The 13,694-nt window shown below is 37.3% G+C and overlaps 1 protein-coding gene across 1 annotated transcript; it reads left to right on the forward strand.

Moving 5' to 3' along the window:
- Positions 1-8,982: 8,982 nt before the first annotated feature.
- On the forward strand, positions 8,983-13,442 carry GNG11 (G protein subunit gamma 11). The gene is made up of 2 exons (XM_056118435.1): positions 8,983-9,467; positions 13,021-13,442. The coding sequence occupies exons 1-2, from the start codon at positions 9,372-9,374 to the stop codon at positions 13,144-13,146; spliced, it is 222 nt and encodes a 73-aa protein (XP_055974410.1). The 5' UTR covers positions 8,983-9,371; the 3' UTR covers positions 13,147-13,442.
- Positions 13,443-13,694: the final 252 nt, after the last annotated feature.

The following is a 13,694-nucleotide window of genomic DNA, read 5'->3' on the forward strand; positions in this document are numbered from 1 at the left end:
GAGGGAACAGCTAAATATTTAAAACAACTGCTAACAGATTTTAAGGAGGACATTACAGGCAACACAATAGTACTTGGAGACTTCAACATTGACCTATCACCTCTGGACAGATCAACAAGAACAAAACCCAGCAAGGAATCATTGGCTTTGAAAGAAGAAATAGAAGAGAGAGGGCTTATAGACCTCTACAGGGCTTTACACCCCAAAAAAGAAAGAATACACATTCTTCTCCAGTGCACACGGAACATTTTCCAAAATAGACCATGTGCTAGGACACAAAACATACCTCAACAGAATCAGGAAGATAGAAATAGTATCAGCCATCTTTTCAGACCATGATGCGCTGAGGATAGAAGTGAATCACACACAGACACGGAAACCCAAATCAAACACCTAGTTTGTGTAAACATCGAGTTAAACAACTCGATGCTGAACAACGAGTGGATCAGGAATGAAGTCAAGGATGAAATCAAAAGATACTTGGAAACAAATGAGAATGAAGACATGAGCTACCAGAACCTATGGGATGCAGCGAAAGCCGTATTAAGAAGAAAATTTATAGCTCTGCAAGCATATCTTAGGTCTGTAGAAACGATGCTCATAAACAACTTGACCTCACAGCTCAAGACTTTAGAAAAGGATCAACAGAAAGAGCCTAAATCAGGCAGAAGGAAAGAGATCATAAAACTTAGAGCAGAAATCAATGACATGGAAACCAAAGAAACAATCTGAAAGATCAATGAAACCAAGAGCTGGTTCTTCGAGAAAATAAACAAGATAGATAAACCACTCGCAACACTCACAAAGAAACAGAGAAAGAGAACCCTAATAAATCGAATCAGAAATGAGCAGGGGGATATCACAACAGAAACCAAAGAAATCCAAAAGATCATCAGAGACTACTTTGAAAGTCTGTATGCCATGAAACAAGAGAACCTAGAAGAAATGGACAAATTCCTGGACTCCTATAATCTCCCAAAGTTGAATCAAGAAGATCTGGAGTATCTGAATAGACCTATTAACATCAACGAAATAGAAACTGCATCAAAAGTCTTCCCAAAAACAGAAGCCCGGGCCCAGATGGATTCACTAGCGAATTTTTTCAAACATTTAAAGAGGACCTGCTGACAGTCCTTCTCAAGCTTTTCCAGGAAATTGAAAAAACGGAAACCCTCCCAAACAGTTTCTATGAAGCCCATATCTCCCTAATACAAAAAGGAAACAAAGACACCACGAGAAAAGAAAACTACAGGCCTATATCCCTGATGAACACGGATGCAAAGATTCTCAACAAAATACTAGCAAATAGAATTCAACTACTCATCAAAATATCATACACCATGACCAAGAAGGATTCATCCCGGGGATGCAAGGCTGGTTCAACACTCGGAAATCAATCAACATAATCCACCATATCAACAAAAGAAAAGATAAAAATCATATGATCATATCAGTAGATGCAGAGAAAGCATTTGACAAGATCCAGCACCCATTTATGATGAAAACGCTAGCTAAAATGGGGATAGAGGGGACATTCCTCAATATAGTTAAAGTCATCTACCACAAGCCTACAGCAAGCATCGTCCTCAATGGCAAGAAACTGAGAGCCTTCCCTCTAAGATCAGGGATGAGACAAGGATGTCCACTCTCTCCTCTGCTGTTCAATATAGTACTGGAGGTACTTGCAATAGCGATTAGGCAAGAAAAAGATATTAGGGGCATCCAGGTAGGAAAGGAAGAAATCAAGCTCTCACTATTCTCAGACGCTATGATACTATACCTAGAAAATCCTAAAACCTCTACCAAGAAACTTCTAGAAACAATAGGCTTGTATAGTAAAGTGGCAGGCTATAAAATTAATACCCAAAAGTCCATGGCTTTCCTATATGCAAATAGTGAAAGAGAAGAAAGTGACATGAAGAAAACAATTCCGTTCACAATTGTGCCCCAGAAAATCAAGTACCTAGGAATCACTTTAACTAAGGAAGTAAAGGACCTGTACAAAGAAAACTACAAAACGCTACTTCAGGAAATAAAAGAGGACACGAGGAAATGGAAAAATATCTCCTGTACATGGATCGGGAGAATTAACATTGTCAAAATGGCAATACATCCCAAAGCACTGTATAAATTCAACGCAATTTCTATTAGGATACCCATGACATTCTTCAAAGAAGTGGAGCAAACACTCCTGAAATTTATATGGAACAATAAGCCCTCACGAATAGCTAAAGCAATTCTTGGGAAAAAGAAAATGGGAGGAATCAACCTCCCTAACTTCAAACTCTACTACAAGGCAGCAATAATTAAAACAGCATGGTACTGGAACAAAAGCAGAGCTGTAGACCAATGGAACAGGGTTGAATATACTGACATCTCCTCCCAAGCATACGAGCATCTAATCTTCGATAAGGGGGCAAGAAAAGTGAAGTGGAGCAGGGAAAGCCTCTTTAACAAATTATGCTGGCAAAACTGGACGGCTACATGCAAAAAAATGGGCTCAGATCTCTGCCTAACTCCATGTACAAAAGTAAGATCTAAGTGGATTAAAGACCTCAACATCAGACCGGAATCTATAAGATGCATTGAGGAAAATGTTGGCAAAACCCTTCATGACATAGAAGCTAATGGTGTCTTCAAAGTTGGTTCACCACTGGCCAAGCAAGTGAAAACAGAGATAGACAAATGGGACTATCTTAAACTAAGAAGCTTCTGCACCTCAAAAGAAACAGTGACCAAAATACAAAGACAGTCTACAGAATGGGAAAGGATATTCGCCAACTACACATCTGATAAGGGGTTAATTTCAAGGATATGCAAAGTACTGGTTCAACTCCACAAAAAGAAAACATTCAATCCCATCAAAAAATGGGGAGATGAAATGAATAGAAACTTTCACAAAGAAGAAATCCGAATGGCTAAAAGGCACATGAGAAAATGTTACACATCATTAATCATAAGGGAGATGCAGATCAAAACCACAATGAGATATCACTTCACACCATAGAGACCGGTCCATATCCACAAGAATAAAAGCAACCGGTGCTGGAGAGGATGTGGTGAGAAAGGGACACTCCTTCACTGTTGGTGGGAATGCCAACTGGTTCAGCCCTTTTGGAAAACAGTATGGACGATGCTCAAAAAATTAGAAATTGAGCTCCCATTTGACCCAGCAATACCACTCCTGGGAATATATCCCAGAGAGGCAAAAAAGTACAGCCGAAGTGACATCTGCAATTCCCTGTTTATTGCAGCACTCTTTACAATAGCCAGAATCTGGAAAAAACCTGAGTGCCCGAGAACAGATGACTGGTTAAAGAAACTTTGGTACATTTACACAATGGAGTACTATATAGCTGTTAGAAAAGACGAAGTCACAAAATTCACATACAAGTGGTACTACATGGAAAACATCATGTTAAGTGAAATGACTCAGAAAGAAAGAGATAGACATAGAAAGATTGCATTCATCTGGGGAACATAAAGTAACAAAATAGGAAACTAACACCCAAGAATGGCCGAGATTAGTACCAGGAATTCTACTCCCTTACTTGGAGGCCAACCACACATACTAGGGAAAAGGGAGCTCAGATAAAGAAGGGAACACCAAATAAAGGTTTTAGGAGGACCCTCCGAGAATGGGAGAAGCATGCTGAAAGTAGACTATAGACCAAACATGATTGCCACTCAATGTTTATTTGCAAACCACAACACCCAAAAGGAGAGAGAGAACAGAGGGTAATGCCCTGCCACAGAGGCAGGGTGGGATTGGGGGGATGGGAGGTGGAAGGGATACTGGGATGCATGGTGGTGGGAAGTGGGCACTGGTGGAGGGATGGTATTTGATCATTATATAATTGAAACCCAAGCACAAAAATGTGTAAGTCTGCAACTGTACCTCATGATGTCTCACTATTAAAAAAAATTTTTTAAAAATTTAAATAAAAAATATTATGACAAAAAAACTACATATTGTCAGCGGAATTTTAATAAAATGAAAACCAAGGAAGGAAGGAAGTACAGAGAAAGATGGGCCAGGAAGAAGGAAATGAAATCATGGCTGCTCACTACCCACAGTTGCAATTTACTGGAATTTATTGTTGCTGTTGACTATATTTTTTAAAGTAAACTTTATTTAAACACCATGATTTACAAAGTTGTTTACAATACAGTTGTTTCAGGTATTCAATATTCCAACACCAGTCCCATCAATTAGTGTGCCCTTACCTCCATCAACCTTACCTCCACCAATGTCCCTAGTCTCCCCATACTCCCCCCCTTCCCAACCCCACACACTCCACACAAAGTCTGATCCCTTTGGAGAACTAATTAAATTACTTTACATTTCTTATTATAACATAATGGTGTTGCTACAGTCGTGGTCTGAGGCTTTACTGAGTTGTTAGGTGAGAGTTGGGCCTTCTGTATCCTTGTTTTCACTCACTGAGTTTAGTGGGCTTCTACTCAACTTTCCCATCTAATTCTCTGACTTCTTCTGGGCTGTAAGCTCTGTGAAGTTTGGAGACATTGCACAATGACATAGGCAGCTGTTCACTTCATAGGCTTTGGAACTGTGATGATCAACTCTCTGACCTCTCTGAGATCAGTCCTGAAACTAGGATGTTTCTCTGGCAGCTGCAGGAGCTGGATGCAGGTGGGTGGAGCCCTGGTCCTTTGACAGAGCAGGGACTTGGTCTTCCACCATCTCTCCTAGGGTGCTGAGACCTCATCCAGATGGCAGCCACGCCTTTCTGGGTAACTAAGCTGCCAGCATTTCTCTGAGATCAGTCCTGAAGTTCAGCCTTTTTTCTCTTGACTATTTTTGTTACTGTTGTTCTGAGGTTTTCTTCCACTAGAACTTGTTCTTTTAGGACTATAGATTACTTGATTAAAGAGAATGGGATGTCACTACAAAAAAACAAAAAGTACTCCAAGCACAACCTTAGCAATTTTTTTCTGAATTTCCTATTATCATTAGTGGAAATGAATTAAATGTACTTAATTTCCATAAAATATCATTTGAGCTATTTGTGCTTTGAGGATGTTTTGTACAAAGAGGTGAGTCTAAGCTTCAGCAAGGGACAAAAAAAAACCCTTACCTTTTAAAAACTTATATTGATTTAATTATAGTTGGATTTTAAGTCAAACTAATCTCGAACTTTCTGAATGAATGTATTAACATGAAGAACATAATAAATTAGTGAGAATGGACAATTATATATGATGGAAATAAAAAACATACGATAGGGATTGATGAAATAATTTTGATATTTTTAATTGTCAAGTATTTGTTAATACATTTCTTAAAGAAATCATAATTTTTAAAACCTACACAGCTATTGTGAGTTCACAAAGTGTGGAGGTACAACCTTTGCATTCATTGACCAAGAGCTGCCCTTCAGCCTTTTCAGCATAGAAACAAAGAGATGGGGGACTATGGACTGACAGTAAAAATTGGTCCGTTTAATGCAGAGCCATCAGCATAATTACAGAACATCTGAAACAGTTCTTTGTATAGGATTGTATATAGGTGAGATTGATCATTTGCAGAAGTAAAACATTCTCTCGGGGAGATGGACTCAAGGAGATACTGTCTCCCAGGTATCGCTATATTACTTTTCTCTTTCCCTTTAGTTGTACATATTAAACAATTAAGTTTTCTTATTAATATTTGCAGTAATTTAGATAAACACAATTAGAGATATAGGTTCCAAAATTTAGTTCTCTGTACTCTGAGGCAAGCAAAGATTTTACCATAAATCCTAGACTCGGTCCTTAGACCAATTCAGCTTGTTTCTTCCCATAGGGACCCTATCTCTTATGTTATAACAGTTTGCATCAAGACTATACATTTATGCTTTCTAGACTGTCCCATTTCAACGCTGGGGTAACTTTTCCACTTGCCCTGCGTTCATCCCAGTCCCAAGGTGGGACCTCCCTTTTGTGGGTGTTAGGAACTACAGCAACCAAAAAATGAGCCAAGTAATTATGATGGATGCTCAGGTGTAGATATATTTCGGAGTCAATCAACTCCCAAATATTAGGAGCACAGCATTAACAGTATTTATGTTTAAGCAAAGAATGTTGCTCATAGTAAAATGTAAAAATGTTATGGGGAAAAGAAAAGTTAGTAATTCACTTCAAATTCAAAATACAGAGTCACCTAAGTTTTGGCTTATATGTAACCAAGACTGACTTGGGGAATTGTGACAACGAGAGGCAAAACATAAAGGAAATTTAAAGATAAATTCAGGGGATAAGGGGTGCTCACAAGCTTCTCTAGGGGGATAAAAAGGGGCAATTCACTGATGAAGCCTAAAACACTTAAGGTTGATATCCAAAAGTTATCATCTACAAATTTTAGAAAAGCAAAATTACCGAGTAACCAACTTTATTTTCACCTACATAATAGGATGAATCTCTCGCAAAAGTTCATAGGTAAAAAGCATTAACTTGCTTGATTTTTTTTCTGAGTTCAAGTTAATGATAAATCTAAAATATTAGGTACACTCAGTATTTTCTTAGAGTTTTCTTTAGAATTTTTGTTGGTTTCTTGATTTCATTTTTTCACTATTGACTTGTGGGATAAGGATAAGATCACATGTTTGAGAGGCCATAACACCTGGGAATTAAATCCCTGCTCCAGCCCTTTAGGACTTTTGTTCAGTCTCTCTTTATATGAATTTCTAAAAATATAAATGGTTCATGGCATTTTTTGCCTTCAGAATTTAGAAATAAAAACAACCACATAGTGTAGGGCACTTACACACTTAGGTTATATCCTCAGTACTGCATACAGTCCCCAGAGGACCACAAGGTGTGCACAGAGCCAGGAGTAACCCCTGACTTTCCAGATATGGACCAGAAACAAATAAGAATAAATGAATAAAATAAGAATACAGTTGGCCAATAATGTTTAATTTCTGATTAAATCTATAATTTTTAGTGCAGAATGTTTTCCTCACATACCATTTTGTAAAATAACTTTTCTTAAGACTAATGTGTGAAAATATAAGAAAAAGGTGAACACAACAGTTGGATACAACTAACTTGGATTTAATTTTTTTATTCAAATTTTTTTACTGATAGAATATTTCTGCAAGAAATCTGGAGAAATTATTTACCATAATTGGGAGATAAACTCCATGCTTGTGGAAAAGTCACTATAGACTCTTAATTCAGAATTTTTTATGAAACCTGCCCATATATTATCAGTTCAAATCAAGCAAAGACAAAATGTTTCAGAATGTTATGATCTTGAGATTGTAGCATTTCTTGACCCATTTTGATATAATGAAGTTTTAGCTTTTGAATGGTTTGACAATAATAGAAACTAAGAATATATTAATATGTCTTTTATTTTAATAATTCTGTGGAAGAAGTTAAAAATGTCATGGATAAATAAGTACTTATCACTGAATTTAAATGATATCATGGATGATAAATTTTGAGGTCAAAATCATTCTATTTTTATTATTTGGACTAGGCATACATTAGTTTGCCTAGGCCATTTAATTTTGACATTAAAATTATTTAAACTAAACCACATTAATTACTTTCACTAACTTTGTTAGATATTTTTAATCAACTTAATAACTTTAATCAATGAAAAACAACAACATATAAAGTGAACAAGTTCTGTAATTTTTTCTTGGTTTATTGCTTACCGTCCTGGAATAGTCTGGTGGAAGATCTAACTTTTAATTATCTGGAAAAAACCTGGAATAATGTGTCATAGAAAAAGAAGGCCTTAATCCTATCATATTGTAAAAGTGACTTATCAAATTCATACACATTCAGAAAAATAGAAACCTTAATTTGTGACTCCCCTGCCCACCACAAATTTTACAAGCCAGAAAACAAAACAGAAATAAGTGACTTTCCAGGGCAAGTGGCAGACCTGGGACTTGAACCCATGAGTACTCAACAATTAGATCCTTGTTCTTCTCTTGCCAATATACTTACTAAAGTTAAAAGGGTGAAGTCTGGAAAGAAACTATAATCAAACTAACAAAACCCACTGCTTACGAAATAGTTGGGTTATGGGTGTTCAGATCAAGTACCCTGAGATATTTAGTGCATCCCTACTTGAATTTGATTCTGAGGTAGCATGTAAATCACAGAAACAAAGGAAAATCAACTATCTATTTTAGGAAGGCTTCTTACAACACTTCATTTCTCTTCTAGTCACTAGACCATCATTAACACAGTTTTAGATAATAGTTAGAAATATATATATATATATATTGCATATATATATAGGTTTTATATGAGACTCATGTCCTGGATTTGCAGAGTGCCAGTTGGATGAATATTGCTTTCCAGTCAGTGAAGAAACCAGTACTAGGCAAATCTACTGCCTCCATCCAGGAATGCGCTTGAGCCAGGAATTTCAAATTCTCGGTGTCGAGTGACACCCAAATCTTGGCAGATGGGGAGTGAAGAAATGCTTTCCGTTTAAGAACTTTTTAGATTCCTCCTTTGTCTTCTCAGTAGTCTTTTGCAGCCATTATAGAACATTGCCCTGAAGAAAGAATTAAAAACTGTTGAGGATGCAGAAAATCATTAATTTCAAAATGGCCGTGCAAGTTGTAAAAAATATTCACCTTCCGATTCCCCCTTGATCCCTGGAAAAGGGAACACATAGTTTCGGGGGTGAGGGCCTTTAATCGACTGGGTGGGTGGGTATCTACACATCAACAGATGTTGTGGGACCTGACATCACAACCCCGTTACTTTTTCCTTGTTGGGGCCCTTCTCAAGGGTTCACATTTCCCACAAGAAACACGTATGAAACCGGGAGGAAAGTTGCATAATGTCAGTTTTTTCAACTCTTGGAGCTGTGCAGGGCCGTTATTTCCTGCAGGGTAGTGTCCTCCTTCTCTTGCTTCACAAACAAAACCCGGATGTGACTTGGGAATGAAAAAAAAAAAAAGAACAAAAAGTTAAACTTTTATTATTCTTCAGGAAAGTCGGTTTGCGCGGTCCCAACCTTTGGGCCCCTGCCCAGGTCGGTTTCCCGCGGGCGTGGCTGGGTCTAAGCCCCTGCCCTGCTCCCAGCCAGCATCCCCGCCCGGAGCTCTGCAGAGAGAAGCTCCCCGGGGTGCTGGGGCCGCCTCTAAACCTTAACCCTACTCGGGCCTTTTGGACAGGCCTCCCGGCTATGGGAGGATCAGAAAAACGGATCTGGGGTTTTAAGATCCTGGAGCACTGGGCAGGGCTGGCGTGAGGACAGTCCCGGACGCAGCAGAGGCCAGCGGGCGGGCGGGGAGCGCAGGCGACGCAGCTATTTCGGGCGGGCGCTGGTGGTTTGCTGCACTTTCGGCTGCTCGGCTTCCAGCGCGGCCCCTGGGCCCAGCTCCCAGGCAGAAATGCCGGCCCTTCACATTGAAGACTTGCCGGAGAAGGAAAAACTGAAGATGGAAGTTGAGCAACTGCGCAAAGAAGTGAAGTTGCAGAGGCAGCAGGTACGTTGGTTGTCCCGGGATGGACCAGGGTCGGCTTTTCCTGGCTGGCTGGTTCCCAAGGAGTGTTTTTGAAGCCTCTCTTTCAAGTAGGGCTTTGGCGGGTGGCTTGGAACTGACTGCCAGATGATGCCTAAAAATCAGAGCAGGTAAAGGGGGAGGACAAGGATCCACTGAGTAATTTACAGCCAAAGCCTGACCCTCTGAGAAGTCTACAAAGGGGGCAGAGGGGACAAATAAGAAATTCGACCTCCAAACTCCAGGAAACTCAGATGCCTCTTTAGTCCCTTGACCTTTTTCATGATGAAAATAAATAAATAAATAAAAGATATTCGTAAGAATTCTTTTAAAGTAATTTTCCCCCCGTAAGATCCTTTTTCAAAAAGAAGATAGGTTTTTTTGGTTTTTGTTTTGTTTTTTAATTTAAAGTCTTTACACTTTAAGGTCTTCAGGTTCTAGAGTTACCGAATTTTGAACTTCACCAGGGTTCTCTGATCCATTGAGTGGTTATTGGGACTTGGGGCAGGACACTTTCCTTTTAAATGTATTTGCATATTCTGTTTCTTTATAATTCCCATTGTATATTTCACAACTATGTAAATGAATGCATCCAGTAGCATCTGCATTTATTTATAAATAACTACTTAAAAATTTTGGAGACCACTGATGTGGTTTGGAAATACAGTGAGAACATATGCCCTGCATGTCCAAGAGTCTGCAATGAAATTTGTTGGAAGTTTTATCATTTTAACTTGAATTTCTTTCTTTCAGTTCTCTTCCTCTTTATCTGAATTAAGCAACCAATCTATAAGCAAGGAATAAGTTTCTGAATAGACTTTTTAGAGGGAAAATAGTCCTTTTGTCAACAAAAAAATTTAAACTGGTTTTATTCTCTATTAATTACTAGGGAAAACATAGAGAATAATAGAAATAAAATAGGTATGGTAAATATAATGTCTCACTTTTTTACACTAATTCTGGTTAATCTGTTTACAAGAAGAATATTATTATATTATTATTAAGTATGTATATTTTAATACATATATACATATTTTAGTATATATGTATATTTATAGTATACTTTTACTCAAAATGCATATTTTTAGCAATTATGTACTATACACATTTGTTTTCTCAAATTTAAGTTTTTTCTTCCTAATTCATACTTTTTCTAAATATTGGAGTACAAAATTACTCCTATCCATAAGTTTTGTAACTTTTTAAAATGTTATTCAAAACGAAAACCAAAGTTAATGACCTAGTGAAGAAACTTGTTTTTTGATACCTCAAGGGACCTGTTTGTGGGTGGCAAAGCCCACATTACAGCATGTATTGGGCCCTGATTTTTTTTCCACCATGTACCTTAAAGGTTACAAAATAAACAAAGTTGAATAAACCGAAGCCAGGCATTGCCTATGCAAAGTTGGCCTGTTTTAATATTGGGAGTCACTGCAGAATTTGGATGGGATCAAAAACAAGCATCTTCTGGTCAGTTAAAACTTCAAACCTGACGTTGGAAAGAGGCCTGAATTCAGATGACAATGTGGAGATTAAGGGTATCATATATTAGCAGTTTCCTCCCTGCCTGCTCCCCACATCCACTTCAGGACACACCCTGCTGCATTTTTCAACTCTGGAGACTCCATATATTTGACAGATGGAAGAAAAACTTCCAGAATAGCCACAGAGGATTAGGGGAGGTTTCTCTAAATCCTAATAAGCATATTTAATTATGAGTTTTGAATAAGAGAATATTAGTGCCAGGCCAACATTATGGTTTACAGAGATTATGCAGTTCTTTCTCTTCTGAGGATTAAAAACCTGAATCCCAAGGAGGTTAACTAGGTCCTCACTTAAGAACACAGAGATGATAAGGCTGATACTCAACGCGTTTCTCCTGATGCCTAGTCTGTTATTCTGTCAATAAAATTCCCTTGTCTGTATTGTGTCTCTACCCAGAACTACAACAGAAAACACAGACTGATTCTGGTTCCAGCTAATTGTTGTGAAAAAATATCCTCTTGATCTGGAACGGAAATTGCATTAGAGGAGTAATTATTCACTTTTACAGTTTATACATTTCTTTGGATATCTAAAGAATTCTTTAAGAGTAGTTACAACTGCGAAGAACACAAGTCTTCCATATTTTGCTGTGACAACAGACCTCAGGCTGTAGATACTTGCACAATAATTTTTGAAAATCACTTAAAATATATTCTCTAACAATAGCAGAAATACAAGCAAATGCTACCTTAGTATTTTATTCGGTTTTTCTCTGCCAGTTTAAATCTATAGTCAGGGCATGTAGTTTTAAATTATAGGACAGTGGCCTTCATACTAGTGTCAAAGAATCTTTGGTAATGGAAGGAAAATATTAAATTTTCTATTTTTAATAGTTTGAAATCAAAATCATTCAATTGTGCATGTTGTATTGACTGAGTAACATCTTCCCTTACATCCAAATAATTGTCTACATTTTGGGGATACATAAGCAAATAGTCTGTTTGAAAATTCTTTGTGGGGGGATGGGGATTTTTGGTCACACCCAGCAGTGCTGAGGGCTCAGTCTTGACATTGCACTTAAGGATCTCTATGGGGTGCTAAAGGATTGAACCCAGATCTTCCTGTTCAAGACAAGCAGCCAGTCTGCTGTACACTATCTCCAGCCCCAAATTTGAAAATTCTTTATCTAGATTACAATTGATTGGAAACATTTACTGATTTTAAGAGCTCTCTGCTTAAGTATGCTTATGTATCTCTTATTTTCATTTCAAATTTCTTTCCAGCAACATGGACTGGAAAGAAATAAATTCTTTAATAAATAATTAATAATTCATTAAGCATTAATCCCTTTTACCTGTTGTGTTTTACTCTTAAAAAAAAACTCATTTGAGCATCCTGTCTCTTAAGGACAGAATTTTTTAATGCTTTCTTCATTGCAGAAGTATAAACTGATTATATAAGCATAAAGGTCTTAAAAATTTCAGAAAACATGTCACCCATATTTTTGATAGTTACCATCATTCTCAAGAAACTGGAAATAAACTCTGAGCATGCAGAGTGAGATGTTGGGACAAGTTAATCTTTCAAGAACCAGACTTTCCCCAATGCTCTTATCATTTTGTGAACTTTCAGAACATGCTGCAAAACTGTATGTAAGGCTTTCAACATACATGCCCTAACATAATTGGGAATTATCTATTACTGTCCCTATTCTTTAGCTTGCAAAAATGAAGTCAGGTTATGTTTTAGTCACTAAAACGTAGTGGGCACATAGTAACTCCTATTTTCTCAGAGGAAGATCATATGAAGCAGAATGGATAGGATAAACATAGCAGGAAATTTAATTTAGTGATTTCAAACTTTCTGATTGTTAACCATAGTAAGAAATTTAATTTCCAAGAATTTTATTAGTTACATGTATTATATATGCTCCGTGCTGTACTCAGTTTTATTCTTGTCTGTTTCATATATAAAATGCTGGTAGCACCCAATTATACTATTTTCACCAAAGGCAGTGACAAAATTTGAACAATCCTGATCAATTTTTTTTAAGGTGTCTAAATGTTCTGAAGAAATAAAGAACTACATTGAAGAACGTTCTGGGGAAGATCCTTTGGTGAAAGGAATTCCAGAAGACAAGAATCCTTTTAAAGAAAAAGGCAGCTGCATTATTTCATAAACAACTCTGGGGACAAACCTCATCATGAGTGGAAGAGCTAGTTTGTTTTTTATTCTCAAGTAAAATCCACATGCCTTTTAAAGAAGGAAAGCAAATTTAAAAGATACTTTCTTAAGCACTAACATAGATAGGGTTCTCTAAAAAAGTTGTGTGCTTCTCGTCTTTGTTTGCTACACATCCCTTTCAAGAGGGAAGAACATTTCCAAGTACAATTATGGAAATAAGGACATTACTTGTGCATGACTCACCTCTTTGGTATATTGCTTGATGCCCCAAATAAAGTTTTATCTCCGGAAAATAAATGTTGGCCAGTATTTCTTTTGCTCTAATTTTTCTATTTATCCCCATAACCTTTTGTAGAGGTCATATATCCAAATTTTAGGTTATTTGATCATGTCCATCTCTCTGTGCTTTTCATCTCGGTAGTTTATTCATGCTGAATTCTGACTTTGTATTGTGTTTGACTTAGCACTAACTCTTTGAGAATTTAGTTAAATTATTTTTTTTAATTGTCAATCTCTTTTCTTTTTTTTTATTGGATCACCATG

Source organism: Sorex fumeus, unplaced genomic scaffold (assembly GCF_029834395.1).
Source record: "Sorex fumeus unplaced genomic scaffold, SorFum_2.1 ptg000037l, whole genome shotgun sequence".
NCBI lineage: Eukaryota > Metazoa > Chordata > Mammalia > Eulipotyphla > Soricidae > Sorex > Sorex fumeus.